At 56.0% G+C, this 14,681-nt stretch overlaps 1 protein-coding gene across 1 annotated transcript in view; it reads left to right on the top strand.

Annotated features, from left to right (window-relative positions):
- LOC135877343 (integrin alpha-D-like) overlaps positions 1 to 12,914 on the top strand; it is a 33,330-nt gene extending 20,416 nt beyond the window's left edge. The window contains exons 16-30 of the mRNA XM_065402770.1: positions 3,471 to 3,628; positions 3,797 to 3,951; positions 4,110 to 4,241; positions 4,795 to 4,868; positions 6,313 to 6,454; positions 6,862 to 6,975; positions 8,367 to 8,446; positions 8,608 to 8,691; positions 8,847 to 8,925; positions 9,167 to 9,274; positions 9,512 to 9,595; positions 11,894 to 12,007; positions 12,219 to 12,311; positions 12,489 to 12,599; positions 12,792 to 12,914. Of these exons, the coding sequence (XP_065258842.1) occupies positions 3,471 to 3,628; positions 3,797 to 3,951; positions 4,110 to 4,241; positions 4,795 to 4,868; positions 6,313 to 6,454; positions 6,862 to 6,975; positions 8,367 to 8,446; positions 8,608 to 8,691; positions 8,847 to 8,925; positions 9,167 to 9,274; positions 9,512 to 9,595; positions 11,894 to 12,007; positions 12,219 to 12,311; positions 12,489 to 12,599; positions 12,792 to 12,914 (1,651 nt within the window). The remainder of the gene's footprint in view (positions 1 to 3,470; positions 3,629 to 3,796; positions 3,952 to 4,109; positions 4,242 to 4,794; positions 4,869 to 6,312; positions 6,455 to 6,861; positions 6,976 to 8,366; positions 8,447 to 8,607; positions 8,692 to 8,846; positions 8,926 to 9,166; positions 9,275 to 9,511; positions 9,596 to 11,893; positions 12,008 to 12,218; positions 12,312 to 12,488; positions 12,600 to 12,791) is intronic.
- Positions 12,915 to 14,681: the final 1,767 nt, after the last annotated feature.

The raw sequence follows: 14,681 nt of genomic DNA, 5'->3' as shown, positions 1-14,681 counted from the left end.
ACGCCTAGAGGCCGGACCTTCTGACCAATTCTGGTGTGCAGCGCGGTGCCAGCCGGGACAGGTAGGGACCAGCCGGCCTTAGAGCCACAGCACCGCCAACTGGACTTTTAACAGCCCGGTCAGCGGTGCTGACCGGAGCCGCCAGGGTCCCTTTTCCACCGGTTGTTCCAGTCAAAAATCGGACACCTGGTCACCATATCAGGAAGGGCATTGTGGGACACTTGCTTTCTTAGCCTGTAAGGTCCCTGGGGCAGGAGGTGTGTACGCGCACACACACACACACACACACACACACACACACACACACACACACACACCCCAGGGCCATGCTCCTGTTTGGGCGACAGCATATTTTAAGTCTTAATTGAGAAATGCAGCCTCAGGGGCACACAATGCGTCTTGCTGCTAAAACTGCTTTAATGTCACAGCACATCCTCCGTGAGTGGGGAGAGCCCATCCCGTGGCCTCGAGGGATCTAGCTGGATCCCTTTGGCTTTCTTCCATGCTCTCCTGCCCCGTCTGCCTTGGAAAGCATTTCCTGCTGGGGAACGGGTGCCACCACTGAGCCAGGATGGGTGTGGCTGTGCCAAGGGCAGAGCGGTCTGGGCTGCGCCCGGCTGACTCAAGCAGATTCCAACAGGAGAGGTTGGATCCGCACCCCTGACTGTGGGGGCGGGCGCGCCGAGGAGACAACTAACGCTGACCAGTCGGACCGTTCCCGTCGCTTGCCGATGAATCTGTGTCTCAGACATCCAGCCTGTGCGCTACGTGCGGGGAAGGGCTGCAACATGGCTGTGCAGCCCCAGGGTCACGGAGACAACCCTCCCTCCCAGGGACGCCATCCTGCCAGCTGAAGCTTAGAGGGCTGCAGGAGGGACTAGTTCTGGGGAGCGGGAGAGACCTGAGGGGAAGGAGCGGGATAATACAGCTGAAGGCTACACTGCAGCAATGGGATGGACGGGACCGCTCAGCAACATGACAATGGCGACACGTGCAGCAGGGGCCATGCCAACGTCCTTCCAGCTCTCCCGATGGCCCTCAGTCCTGACCTGAAGGTCTCCCTATTGCTCCAGCTCTGGACTCCACCACACATCCCTGCCGGTGCCCCTCACTCCCGACCCGCAGCCCTCTGCTAGCCCAGCCCCGGGCTCCCAGATGCCCCTCAATCTCCATCTGCAGCATCTCCTGCTTCTTCAGTCTCGCCCCCTCTTCCCTCCTGAGTGCAGACGTCTGGTTGAGTTTATTCAGTGCCTTGGGCCCAAGTCCCTCAGTAAAGAGGCTGAGGCCCCCAAACTCATTTCACTTGTGAGCCAACTCGGATTTCTAAAGGGGGTTTCTTAACCCGCCTCCCCCACTCATCCTGCCCCTTAGACAAACGCCAATTCACGGATTGTTCTACTTTCACTGGCTAGTGTGGTGTCTTAAGGAGGAACAGCCCCAGATTTTGGCACCTGTAAACCATCTGCAGGTGAGGCACTCCCTTAAAATGGCTAAAGGAGTTGGCGGATGTGATTGCAGAGCCATTGGCCATTATCTTTGGAAACTCATGGCAATCCGGAAAGATCCCGGATGACTGGAAAAAGGCTAATGTAGTGCCCATCTTTAAAAAAGGGAAGAAGGAGGATCCGGGGAACTACAGGCCAGTCAGCCTCACCTCAGTCCCTGGAAAAATCATGGAGCAGGTCCTCAAGGAATCAATTTTGAAGCACTTAGAGGAAAGTGATCAGGAACAGTCAACATGGATTCACCAAGGGCAAATCATGCCTGACTAACCTAATTGCCTTCTATGATGAGATAACTGGCTCTGTGGATGAGGGGAAAGCAGTGGATGCATTATTCCTTGACTTTAGCAAAGCTTTTGATATGGTCTCCCACAGTATTCTTGCCAGCAAGTTAAAGAAGTATGGACTGGATGATTGGACTATAAGGTGGATAGAAAGCTGGCTAGATCGTCGGGTTCAACGGGTAGTGATCAATGGCTCCATGGCTAGTTGGTAGCCGGTATAAAGCGGAGTGCCCCAAGGGTCGGTCCTGGGGCCGGTTTTATTCAATATCTTCATTAATGATCTGGAAGATGGCGTAGATTGCACCAGCAGCAAGTTTGCAGATGACACTAAACTGGGAGGAGTGGTAGATACGCTGGAGGGTAGGGATCGGATACAGAGGGACCTAGACAAATTAGAGGATTGTTCCAAAAGAAACCTGATGAGGTTCAATAAGGACAAGTGCAGAGTCCTGCACTTAGGAAGGAAGAATCCCATGCACTGCTACAGACTAGGGACCAAATGGCTAGGCAGCAGTTCTGCAGAAAAGGACCTAGGGGTTACAGTGGACGAGAAGCTGGATATGAGTCAACAGTGTGCTCTTGTTGCCAAGAAGGCTAACGGCATTTTGGGCTGTATAAGTAGTTGCATTGCCAGCAGATCGAGGGAGGTGATCGTTCCCCTCTATTCGGCATTGGTGAGGCCTCATCTGGAGTACTGTGTCCAGTTTTGGGCCCCACACTACAAGAAGGATATGAAAAAATTGGAAAGAGTCCAGCGGAGGGCAACAAAAATGATTAGGCTGGAGCACATGACTTATGAGGAGAGGCTGAGGGAACTGGGATTGTTTAGTCTGCAGAAGAGAAGAATGAGGGGGGATTTGATAGCTGCTTTCAACTACCTGAAAGGGGATTCCAAAGAGGATGGATCTAGACTGTTCTCAGTGGTAGCAGATGACAGAACAAGGAGTAATGGTCTCAAGTTGAAGTGGGGAGGTTTAGGTTGGATATTAGGAAAAACCTTTTCACTAGGAGGGTGGTGAAGCACTGGAATGGGTTACCTAGGGAGGTGGTGGAATCTCCTTCCTTAGAGGTTTTTAAGGTCAAGCTTGACAAAGCCCTGGCTGGGATGATTTAGTTGGGGATTGGCCCTACTTTGAGCAGGGGGTTGGACTAGATGACCTCCTGAGGTCCCTTCCAACCCGGATATTCTATGATTCTATGACACCTCCTGGGAGCCAATTATAGCGACATAACCAAGCACAGTCTTTACACTGGCACTTTGTCGACAAAACTTTGCCACAAAAAGCTTTATGCCTCTCATCGAGGTGATTTTACGTTGTCGGCAAAACAGGAGAGTTTTGTCACCAGAAGTTGCATTAGTGTGTAAACCTCCACTGTTTTGTGGACAAAAACTGCCTTTTGTTCAAAAAAACTCTATAGTGTAGACAAGGCCTTAGTATACTGTCTGAGTGTGAGTCTCTGTGACTGCTGCCCCCTGCTGGAGAATGGCACAATGACCGCTCTGTTGCTCCCTTCTCTACCCCCCAGCATCTCCTCTAGCAGAGCTGTGTGTCCATAACCAATCTCCCTGGGGTGCTGTGAGCACATCCAGGCTGGGTGGGAGGCTCTGGGGAGGGAGGGTGGGACGGGGTCTGGCCCCATTGCAGAGAGCAGCTGGATGATGGTTCTGTTCCCCCCATGGCAGGTCCCGGCCGGTGCTCAGAGTCGGGGTCTCCATCAGCTTCCAGCCCCCCACGATCCCCACCTCGGCCTTCGACTGCCAGGGGCAGGAGCAGCTCAGCACAGAGGCCAGCAGGGCAAATGTCTGCTTCACCATCACTAAGCGCACCATGGACAGCCTAGGTCAGACCAAACCCACCCCCTGCTTCCCTCCCACCCCGAGCCAGCCACTCCCCTGCCCTGGAGATGTATCGGAGCCAGCACCCCCTAGAGGGGAAAGGCCCCGTGTCCCATTTCCCCTTGGAGTTCCTGCTCTCAATTTCTCTGTCCCTTGTTTCCCCTCCCCTGTAGGCGACAGGATCTCCAGCACCATCCAGTACAGCCTGGCCCTGGACCCCGGGCGGACGAAGATCCGAGCCGCCTTCAACTCCACCGGCCCCGTCCTCAGCAGGGAGCTGCGGCTCGGCATCGAGACAAGATGTGAGACGTACCGGATAACAATACCTGTGAGTGTGGGAGGGTCCCAGCTCCTTCCTCTCCCACTGTATCTGCCCCTCCAACCCTGCCCCTGGCTCCCAAATCACCCAGAGAACAAACCTCTCTCCTGGTCGCACCCAGCCCCCCTTTCCCTTCAGTGACCCGACATATCTCTCTGTCTCCCCAGCTCTGCCCAGAGGACACCCTGACCCCCATCACCCTGCACGTCAGCTACACCCTGACGGGGGAGCCCATCGCTGCTGCCAGCGACCTCAGACCCATCCTGAGCGAGGACTCCGCGCCAGTGTCTGCAGGCTCGGTAAGGTGCCATAGCCAGGCCCCACGCTGGGTCTGCTGCAGGGATCGAACCAGTGACCGTTTGAAAGCAAGAGTCTGGAAAATTCAGAGGCAGCAGCAGCCTCCTAAACCCCTTTACACAGTGCAGCCACTAGAGGGCAATAGAGATGGATGCTGAGTTTGCCTTGGCATCTCCCCTCCATGGGAACATTCCAAGTTCTCCTCAACGCTCCCAAAATTTTGGTCCAAAAAACCAAATATTTTGGCTAAAAAAAGTGATTTTTGCTGGACAATTTTCAATATTTATTTTGGCCAGGGCCTCCTAGAGGGGAAAGACCCCATGTCCTGTTCCCCATCCTCCTGTGTGAAACTGCTGCCGGGCAGAGAGTGAGGAGGAAGGGGGCGTGTATGTGTGGGGTGGGGCTGATGATGGGTTTAGCTGTCCCCCAGTGCAGGGGACTGGGAGGTGCTGGGGTAACAGGAGGGTCCCTGGGTCCCTGCAGTGTCGCTCTGGCAGGTGGTGCTGCAGCCCCCTCCCCACCCACTCTGATCCTGTCCTCCTGGTCTCCCCCCAGCTCCCGTTTCAGAAGGACTGTGGCACAGATGACCGCTGCCATGACCAGTTAGAAATCTCCTTCAATTTCTCTGGGTAAGTCACTGAATCCTCCCCAAAACACCTACCACGGTGGGACGCATTCGGCTTGATCACGCTAAGATCTTCAACACCCAGCAGGAGATCTTGTCAGATTTCCAGTGCTGATGGATCCTGGGTGGGGGGTGTGAAGGGTGGCCCATCCCCACTCCAGGGTGCCCCCTGATGTACTAGGGTACCACTGAGCCAGCCGGTTCCACCAGCCAGGGCTCCCTAACACTGTTCTGCTGAGCCAGGCCCTCAAGCCTCCTCCAGCACACACCCAGGTAGGGACACACCCAGCTGCAGAAAGACACAGACACTGAAATCAGCTCTGCATGGAAAGACTCAGGCTGTGGCTGCACTCGAAACTTCAAAGCGCTGCCGCGGGAGCGCTCCTGCAGCCGCGCTTTGAAGTGCGAGTGTGGTCGCGCACCAGCACTGGGAAAGAGCTCTCCCAGCACTGTAGGTTTTTTCAGTAGGTTGTGTGTTTTTTCACACCCCTAAGCGAGAAAGTTGCAGCGCTGTAAAGCGCCAGTGTAGCCATAGCCTCAGCTCGGGAATTGTCAGGTCCTCAAGTACACACAGGAGTACCAGCACTCAAGTATCCTCAGGAGTGTAAACCCAAAATTGTATTGTCTTGCGCTGCACAGAAAACTGTACAGCGTAAGCTCATGAAAATCACCACCTCCCTAAATGGGGAGGAAGATATGCACAGCTTTTTGCCCCCCAGTTATGAATTGTACAAACTGGTTTAAAGAAAACAAACTCAAGTTTAATAACTACAAAGGATAGATTTTAAGTGATTATAAGGGATAGAAAACAGATCAAAGCAGATTACTGAGCAAATAAACAGACATGCAGACTAAGCTTAATACACTAAAGAAACTGGCTACAAGTGGTAATTTCTCACCCTAAATGTTGTTTTAAGCAGGTTGCAGAGTTTTTTGTAGACAAACCGCTCTTGCTTGCAGCTTAGAACCCCAGATATTCCTTTCACAGGCCAGACACCTTCTAGCCTAGGTCCAGTCCTTTCTTCCCCCAGATCAGTCTTAGATATTTTCAGCAGTCATCTTGGCCAGGGATTCAATGAAGAACCAGCCCTGATAAACTCACTTCCCTGCCTTATATAGCATTTACATGTGGCGGGAATCCTTTGTTTCCCTGTTTGATCCCCATCCCCAAACAAATAGGACAATCACATTCAGTAAATCTTCACCTTTCCAATGAGACCGCACATGACCCATCTTGCATAAAATACAAATTAGTTATGCCATATTCATATCACAACAATATCTCTATGAAGAATATGGTCCGTAGGGTCACAGGGTGCACTGCTGTGGGGAAGATGCACTGCTGGAAGCTCACAGCACTGAGGTCACCGGCTGGGCACTGCAAGAAGAAGTTCACAGAACGGCCAGGGCACTGCCCTGAGGAAGCTCACCCCTTTCTTCCCCCTAAGCTTGAGCACCCTGGTGGTGGGGGTCACCCCTGAACTCAACACCACCGTCTCCATCCAGAACCACGGGGAGAATTCCTACAGCACCACGGTGCAGTTCTTCTACCCGGCGGCGCTGTCCTACCGCCGGGTCCTGCTGCTTCAGGTACCCCAATGCACACCGGGCATGAGGGGCAGACTCTGCAGGGGGCACCGTGCTGCAGGGAGTGGATAGGGAGCTCAGCATGGGGTACTGTGCTACAGGGAACAGGCCAGGGGGCTCCTCAGGTTTCCGAGCTGTAGAGAGCGGGCGGGGTGCTTGGTAGGGGGTGCTGAGCTGCAGGGAGCAGGCCAGGGGGCTCGTCAGGTTTCCGAGCTGTAGAGAGCAGGGGGGGGGTTGCTAAGTAGGGGGTGCTGAGCTGCAGGGAGCAGGCGGGGGGCTCGATAGGGGAGCGGAGTTGTGGGGAGCAGGTGGGGGGGCTCGGCAGGGGCGCTGAGTTGCTGTGAGTGGGCAGGGGGTTTGGCAGGGGTGCTGTGGTCTACATCTTTGACTGGATAGTCTCTCACGGTCAGTCTAACAGGCGGGCCATGGTCGTTAAGTGCAGCTCGGCCGTGGGCTCCGAGGAGCAGACTCAAAGGAACAGTACCTGCCACATCAACCACCCCATCTTCGGGAGTGGAGCTGAGGTAGGGACGGGCCCTGGCCTCAGCCCTGGCCTGTGAACTCCCCAGGTGTGAGCTAGGGATGCCAGGCATGCAGTTTTCAACTGAAACGACTGGTCGAAAAGGAACCCTGGCAGCTCCGATAAACACTGCTGACCGGGCTGTTAAAAGCACGGTTGGTGGTGCATCAAGCCTAAGCCAGGCTCCCTGCCTGCGCTGGCTCCATGGGGCTCCCGGAAGTGGCCGGCATGTCTCTGCAGCCCCTCGATGCAGGGGAGATCAGGGAAGCTCCGTGCACTGCCCCCCACCGCCAGCGCCGGATCCGCAGCTCCCATTGGCCAGGAACTGCAGTGAATGGGAGCTGTGGGGGTGGCGCCTGCGGGCATTGGCAGCGTGCACTGCACGGAGCTGCCTGCCCGCACCTCCACCTAGTGGCCCGGACCTTCCGGGAGCAGCACGGAGCCAGGGCAGGCAGGAAGCCTGCCTTAATCCGCTGCGCTGGTAACCAGGAGCCGCCTGAGGTTAGTGCCACCTTGCCAGAGCCTACACCCCAAGCCCCCTCCAGCTCCCTACTCCAGGTCAGAACCCCCTCCCACACCCCAACTCCAGCCCAGACCCACACCCCAACCTCCTGCCCCAGCCCTGAGATCCCTTCAGCACCCAAGCTCCCGCTCATACCCCAAACCTCCTCCCGCACCCCAACACCCTGCCACAGCCCTGAGCCCTCTCCCACACCCTGAACTCCTCATTTCTGGCCCCACCCCAGGCCCACATCCCCAGCTGGAGACCTCACCCCCTTCCACACCCCAACCCCCTGCCCAAGCCCAGTGAAAGTGAGTGAGGGTGGGGAAGCACGAGCAACTGAGGGAGGGGGCTGGAGTGAGTGGGGGCGGAGCCTCAGAGAAGGGGCAGGGCAGGGGAGGGGCCTTGGGGCAGGGGAGGGGAAAGGTTGTTCAATTTTGTGCAATTAGAAAGTTGGCAACACTACCGTAAGCCCAGCTGTGGGCAGAGAGGGGAAGTTCCCTGGGGTCAGCCCAGCCCGTGACAAGAGATGTGCTGGGGAAAGTGCCTGGGGAGCCTGAGCTCACTCCGGGCTGGGGTCAGTCCCTGCCGGGGCTGCAAACCAAGGGCCAGACTTGCGGGGCTGGAAATCAGGCCTCACTGGGGGAGAGAGGGGAGGGGCTGTTACCTCACCCCTTTGGGGTCCTTAAAAGGATGGTTAATGGGGTGTTGCCATGGCACGGAGCAGGTTGAGGTGTCTGGATCCCAAACCGGATTAACACCTTTGCCTCCCTGGACCCATTTATTCCATCTAAGTTCATACAACAGTCCCCCTGATCCCCTGTGTCTGCCCCACCCCCGCAGTCTCTGGCAGTTCCCCAGGCCCTGACTCTCACCCCACCTGTGTTTTCCAGGCCATCTTCATTGCCACCTTCGATGTGTCCTCTGAGGCCAACCTGGGGGACAGGCTGCAGATCACGGCCAAGGCCAGAAGGTGAGGGGGCTGTGCAGGGTCAGGAGGCAGCTGGGGGGGCAGTGGGAGGGGTCCATGCACAGAGCAGGACAGGGCAGTGGCCTGTGATGCAGCCTCCCTGCACAGTTATCTGCCTGCGTCACCTCACATCTCTCTCCTTTGCTCTCCCTTCCCCCCTCCAGTGACAATGGCGGCCCCATCACCGAGCGCATGATTGACCGGGCAGAGCTGCCAGTCAAGTACGGCATCTTCATCATCCTCACCAGGTAGGTCAGTGTGGAGACGGGGGGGGGGGGAGAGCGCCCCCTACTAGGCCCCCTCCCCACTCCCTGCAGCACAGCGCCCCCACCCACCGCCACTCTCCATCCCCATCCATCACACTCCCGTCTCTTTCGTTCCTTCCATCCTTTTCCTCCCCCAGCCTCGAAGAGTCAACCAAGTACGTCAACTTCTCTGCCGAGGAGGCAGGGACAAGTGTGCCAGTGACACATCGGTACGAGGTGAGGCTGGGGGCACAAAGTGTGAGGGGGGAGATGGGGCAAGAGGGAGGGAGTGGAAGTGGTTCAATGGGATCTAGTGGGTTAGTCATGGAGGGGGAGGGGTGCGGGTGGGAGATGGCAGGGAGCCAGGACTTCCCAGCTCTGGCAGGGGAGTCGGGTCTGAGGGTCAGAGCAGGGGCTGGGGATCAGAGCTCCTGGGTTCTCTTCCAGCAGTGCCCTATGGTGAGTCTGTTTCTTTCAGGTCAAGAACCTGCGGCAGCGAAGCGTCCCCATCTCGGTGATGTTCAAGTTCCCCGTGGAGCTGAGCGGGGTCCGGGTGTGGGATGCCTCTGAGGTCGTCCCCTCCAAGGTACCTGCCTCTCCCTGCCCTTGTGTATGTGTGAGATGGGCCCAGTGACACCTGCTCTGCCCTACAGCGCCCCCTGCTGGGACAGGCTGCCTAGGGGAGATAGGCCACATGCCCCCCCCCCCGGTAGCCAGCAAGTCCCCTGTCCTGGGGCCAGATTGTAGCCAGCACCCCTTAGAGGGGAAATGTCCCATGTCCCCTTCCCGCCCCCGTTAACACTGTGTGTCTCTCCCTCCCCAGCCCCAGCTGGCTCAGTGCACCAGTGAGGTGGGAACGCCCGGTTCAAAGGACTTTGTGAAGCACATGAGCGAGTGCCCCCTGCTGGTGAGTACAGGTCAGTGCGGGTCCCAGCAGCCCCTTCCCTTGGCACTAGTACAGACAATAACGTCGAATTCCGTCCACACTAACCCAATTCCGACCCCCTAAGGCCGATTTTATCGCTAATCCCCTCGTCGGAGGTGGAGTAAAGAAACCGGTTTAAAGGGCCCTTTAAGTCGAAAGAAAGGGCTTCGTCGTGTGAACGTGTCCAGGCTAAATTCGATTTAACGCGGCTAAAGTTGACCTAAACTCGTAGTGTAGACCAGGCCTGAGATCCTCATGGCCATGCTGAGTCCCTGTCAGAGGTGAAAGTAAGCCGGTACGGGCTGGTACGGAGTACTACCGGTAAAAAAAGGTGCAGCAGCAGCATACCGGCAAATAAGTGGAGCATTCAGTACTGGCTTACGTTCACCTCTTTGGGCTGCATAAAAAAACAGTTTAAACTCAAAGCTAATAAAAGCTTGGAAAGGGAAAACTCACTGTCACATTGGTTTCTCTCCTCCCTCCTCCTCCAGCCAGGCCGTTCCCCCAACCCCTCGCACTCAGCAGGGGCTGCAGCGGCTCCCCTCTAGCTTGCAGCAGGGCGCAGGGGGACTGGCTGAGGGAGAAGCCTGCCCAGGACGCCTGCTGCCTGCCTAGGAACAGTTTAAACTCAGCTGTTCACTCCCTGGTTCAACCCCTGGGATTAGGGGCCGTTTCTGGCGCCCTTGTTAATTTCACTCACAGTTGTTGGGGGGCGGGGGTGAGAATAGAATAAGCATTTGGCTGCACAATTTAAATCCAGAGCTAATAAAAGCTAGTGGAAGGGAAAAAGTCACTGTCACATCGGTTTCTCTCCTCCCTCCTCCTCCAGCCCCAACAACTGTCAGTGAAATTAACAAGGATGCCAGAAACGGCCCCCAAGCCCAGGGGTTGAACCAGGGAGTAAACAGCTGATTTTAAACTGTTCCTAGGCAGGCAGCAGGCGTCCTGGGCAGGCTTCTCCCTCAGCCAGTCCCCCTGCTCCCTCCTGCAAGCCAGGGCCGGCTCTGGCTTTTTTGCCGCCTCAGGCAAAAAAGCCTCCGGCCTCCCCCCCCCAGCACGGGGGGGGGGGAGGGCGGCCGGAGCCCCGGGGGGGGGGCAGTGAGCCCCGGCCGGGGCTCTGCTCTCCCCGGCGGCCGGGGGGAGGGCGCCGGGGGGGAGGGCGGCCGGAGCCCTGGGAGGAGGGCGGAGTGCCCGGCCGGGGCTCCGCTCTCCCCGGCGGCCAGAGCACCGGGGGGAGGGCGGCGAGCCTCGGCGCTTGGGGCTCCGCTGTCCCCGGTGGCCAGAGCGCCAGGGGGAGGGTGGAGTGCCCAGCCGGGGCTCTGCTCTCCCCGGTGGCCAGAGCGCCGGGGGGAGGGCGGCGAGCCCCGGCGCTCGGGGCTCCGCTCTCCCCGGAGCCGGAGCGCTGCGCCGCCCCGTTCCAGGTGCCGCCCCAAGCACAAGCTTGGTGGGCTGGTGCCTGGAGCCGGCCCTGCTGCAAGCTAGAGGGGAGCTGCTGCAGCCCCTGCTGAGTGCCAGGTTAGGGGGAGGGGAAGCCTGGAGCCTAGCCCCGTTGGCAGCCTGGCTGGAGAGGGAGGAAGAGAAACCAATGTGACAGTGAGTTTTCCCCTTCCACTAGCTTTTATTAGCTCTGGATTTAAGCTGTGCAGTTAAATGCCTATTGTATTCTGCCCCTGCCTTGGTCTCACCTCCCACCCCCCCAACAACTGTGAGTGAAATTAACAAGGATGTCATAAATGGCCCCTAATCTGGCGGGAGTGAACAGCTACATTTAAACTGTTCCTATGCAGGCAGCAGGCGTCCTGGGGAGGCTTCTTCCTCAGCCAGTCCCCTGCGCCCTGCTGCAAGCTAGCGGGGAGCCGCTGCAGCCCCTGCTGAGTGTGAGGGGGCGGGGGAACGCCGTGCCTAGCCGCGTCGGCAGCCTGGCTGGAGGAGGGAGGACAAGGTGAAAAATGTGACAGTGAGTTTTCACTTTTTCAGGCTTATTCCAGTATTAAAGTTTTATTACAGACAGTACTGGTAGTAGTAGCTTTATTTTCTATATCGAAGTCATGCAATGGGAGGTATGAAATATGTAGGAGAGGTGGGTTGCTTGCCTTTGGACTGTACCAGTAAGAAATGTAACTTACTTTCACTCTGGCCCCACCCCTTCTGCCTGAGGCCCCACCCCTTCCAGGGTCGGGGGGGCAGAGTGGGCCTCGTACCGGTAAGAACTGTATTTTACTTTCACCCCATGTCCCTGTACACCCCCTGCCTCACCCGGCGATACCCTTCCACCCCCAGGACTGCTCCGTGGCCACCTGTAAGAAGATCCGGTGCAGAATCGCCTCCCTGGAAATGCAGCAGCCGCTGGAGTTCATGATCAAAGGGAACGTCAGCTTCCAGTGGGTCTCCCAGGTATGAGAGCTGCCTCTGCCCCCCGGCCCCAGGCGAGAGATCCCCCCATGTGAACAGCCCCTGAGCCCCTCCCCAGAGGTGGCTGCATCTCATTGCTGGGCAAGGGATCCCCGTGTGAATGGCCTTTAAATTGCTCTGGGTCCCTCTGGGATGACGCTCCAGCCTGGTTTGTGTAATTTCTGGTCAGGGACGGTGAATTTCTCTGTTCCAGACTCAGCAGCAGAAAGTGAGTCTGGTGAGCAAGGGCCGGATTGAATACGAGGAGAAGAAATACACCCAGAAGGAGGGATACGTCCAGCGCCAGGTACCAGAGTGACTGCGCCCAGGATAGAGAGAGCATCAGCTAGTGGTTAGAGCTGGGAGCCAGGACTCCTAGGTCCTGTCCCTGCTCTGGGAGGAAGTGGGGTCTGGTGTGTTAGAGCAGCGGCGGGCGATGGTGCTAGGACTCCTGGGTCCCCATCTCACAGCTCCTCTCCCCCAGGTGCAGACGGTGGTGGAGCGCTCCGAGGTCTATAACTACCTGCCCATCATCGTGGGAAGCAGCGTGGGGGGCCTGGTCCTGCTGGCTCTCCTCACTGCAGCCCTCTACAAGGTGAGTGGAGCAGGGCTTGGACCCCTCCCCCACAGCCCATCACCTGGGGGCAGGGCCTGTGGCTCTCCCAGATCGTGGCAGAGGTACAAAGGTTTTTCCTTCATAGGTTACCACAGCCCATCCCTCCTGCTCCTCTACTGTGATCCTGTCTCTGTCTGGCTCTCACCGTCTCCCCTCTCTGTCTCCTTCCAGCTTGGCTTCTTCCAGCGCCAGTACAAGCAGATGATGGAGGACGCTGTGGAGGGCGAGGGGCCTGGCCCGACCCAGAGCGCCGCCGCTGGCAACCCCCCTGTTGCCGATGCCCCTAAACAATAGCCCCCCATACACCAACGACCCTGGCTTTGCCTCCCCCTGGGCTGCTCCAGATCCACCCCCGCCCCATTATGTTGCCACCTCCAAGATGCAGAAAAATTGGTCACTGGCCACCCTCCCACCAACAAAATGCATCCTAGTGCCAACTGGAGCCAATCGTTACTCAAATTAGGCTTGGCCAAATTCTCTTTGTCTTTTTATAATTTTGATGGAGAACGCTGAAGTTTAAAAAAATGCCTAAAATAAAGTTCCATCAGTTTAAATTTTGATGTGGAAAATTATGGGTTTTAAACAGGGCCGCCCAGAGGATTCAGGGGGGCTGGGGCAAAGCAGGAGAGCGGACATAAAAAAAGGCACCACCCGCTGCGGCACTTGTTCTCACCGGGTGGCGCTCCGAGTCTGCGGTGGCGGGTCCTTCACTCGCTCCGCTTCTTCGGCAGCACTGAAGGACCCGCCGCCGAAGTGCCACCGAAGACCCGGAGCACCGCCAAGTGCGTAAAAATTAAAAAGGCGCCTCTAATTCTCGGCCAGGGCTCGCGGGGCCCGGGGCCTGAGGCAAATTGCCCCACTTCCCCCCCCCCCCCCCCCCGGGTGGCCCTGGTTTGAAGCAACTGTTTTTTCTCTTTTTACCAATTTAAATTATCCCAGTTGTGGAAATTTGTGTGCGTGGGGGGGGGGGGGAAGTCGGGCCATACGTGGAGGTCAGACAATTATTTAATGGCGGTTGAGATTAAAAAAGTTAAAGCTTTATAATGTTGTATTCACCGCGCACACCAACTGCTCGCAAAATATTTCCATTGCTAATAATTGAAATTTGTAGATAAGCAAAGTAAGAATAATGCTACTTGAGAACTTCTTAGAGTTGGATTTGAGGAAATTGACTTTGTATATTTTGACATGTGATGTTAATTTTTGTTTGAATAGTTATAAAGCTTGACCTTTTTAAAATCAACATCTGTTGTCATTACAGAATTAGGTTTTGATCCCCACAGGAATTTTCCACAACTGAAAATTTAAATCAATAAAAATTGAAAAAGATGGTTAGAAATAAACATCAATACTGTCTGTGTATTCTGCCAAGCCTATTTATAACCTTTAAAACCACAAATTGTCAACATCACATGTCAAAATGTACAAAGTAATTATCCTGAAAGCAGCCCCAAAGACACCAGCATGGCCACAAGTTTTCTCCACAGTAAGGTGGGACTCGAGTAAGCTCTCCAGGAGCATTGTTCATTCTTTATCTAGCTGAACATTTGGATTGTTATCGATGGAAACATTTTGCCATTGGTTTGTATGCGTGTGTGATGGAAGTGATGGTTGCTGACCATTACCGCTAAAAATTTCATTGACCCAAGCCTACTTAAAATGCGGTCTAAGTGGACAACAAAAATCCCCAGCCCCTCTCTGTGTGTTTCTACGTTCTGTTAGGAAATGACAGATCCTCGGAGCTGCTTGTTCTCCTACCCTGGTGAGCAGCAAACAAATACATGCAAAGGAAGCTCAAACAGGTGAGGAAAAGCCAGCAGGAAAGATCCTTCCACATAGACTCTGTGTGCCCTGGTGCCCAGCTGGAAATGTTTTTCAAGCATGGGCCTGAAACTATAAAAAGGAGGGACAAACAGCTTAAACCCCTCCCTGCCCACGGCATTCACTACACCTGAAGAGAGAAAGGAAGTATTTACCGGACACAGAGGAAGGGGGCCTGACCTGCACAGTTTGGTCAGGAAGGCTGCTGAAAGCATGTGGTGAGACACTTTGCTTGAATCT

Source organism: Emys orbicularis, chromosome 4 (assembly GCF_028017835.1).
Source record: "Emys orbicularis isolate rEmyOrb1 chromosome 4, rEmyOrb1.hap1, whole genome shotgun sequence".
Lineage (NCBI taxonomy): Eukaryota > Metazoa > Chordata > Testudines > Emydidae > Emys > Emys orbicularis.
Note: the sequence above shows the minus strand (reverse complement) of the source record. Positions and strands in the feature narration are given on the sequence as shown.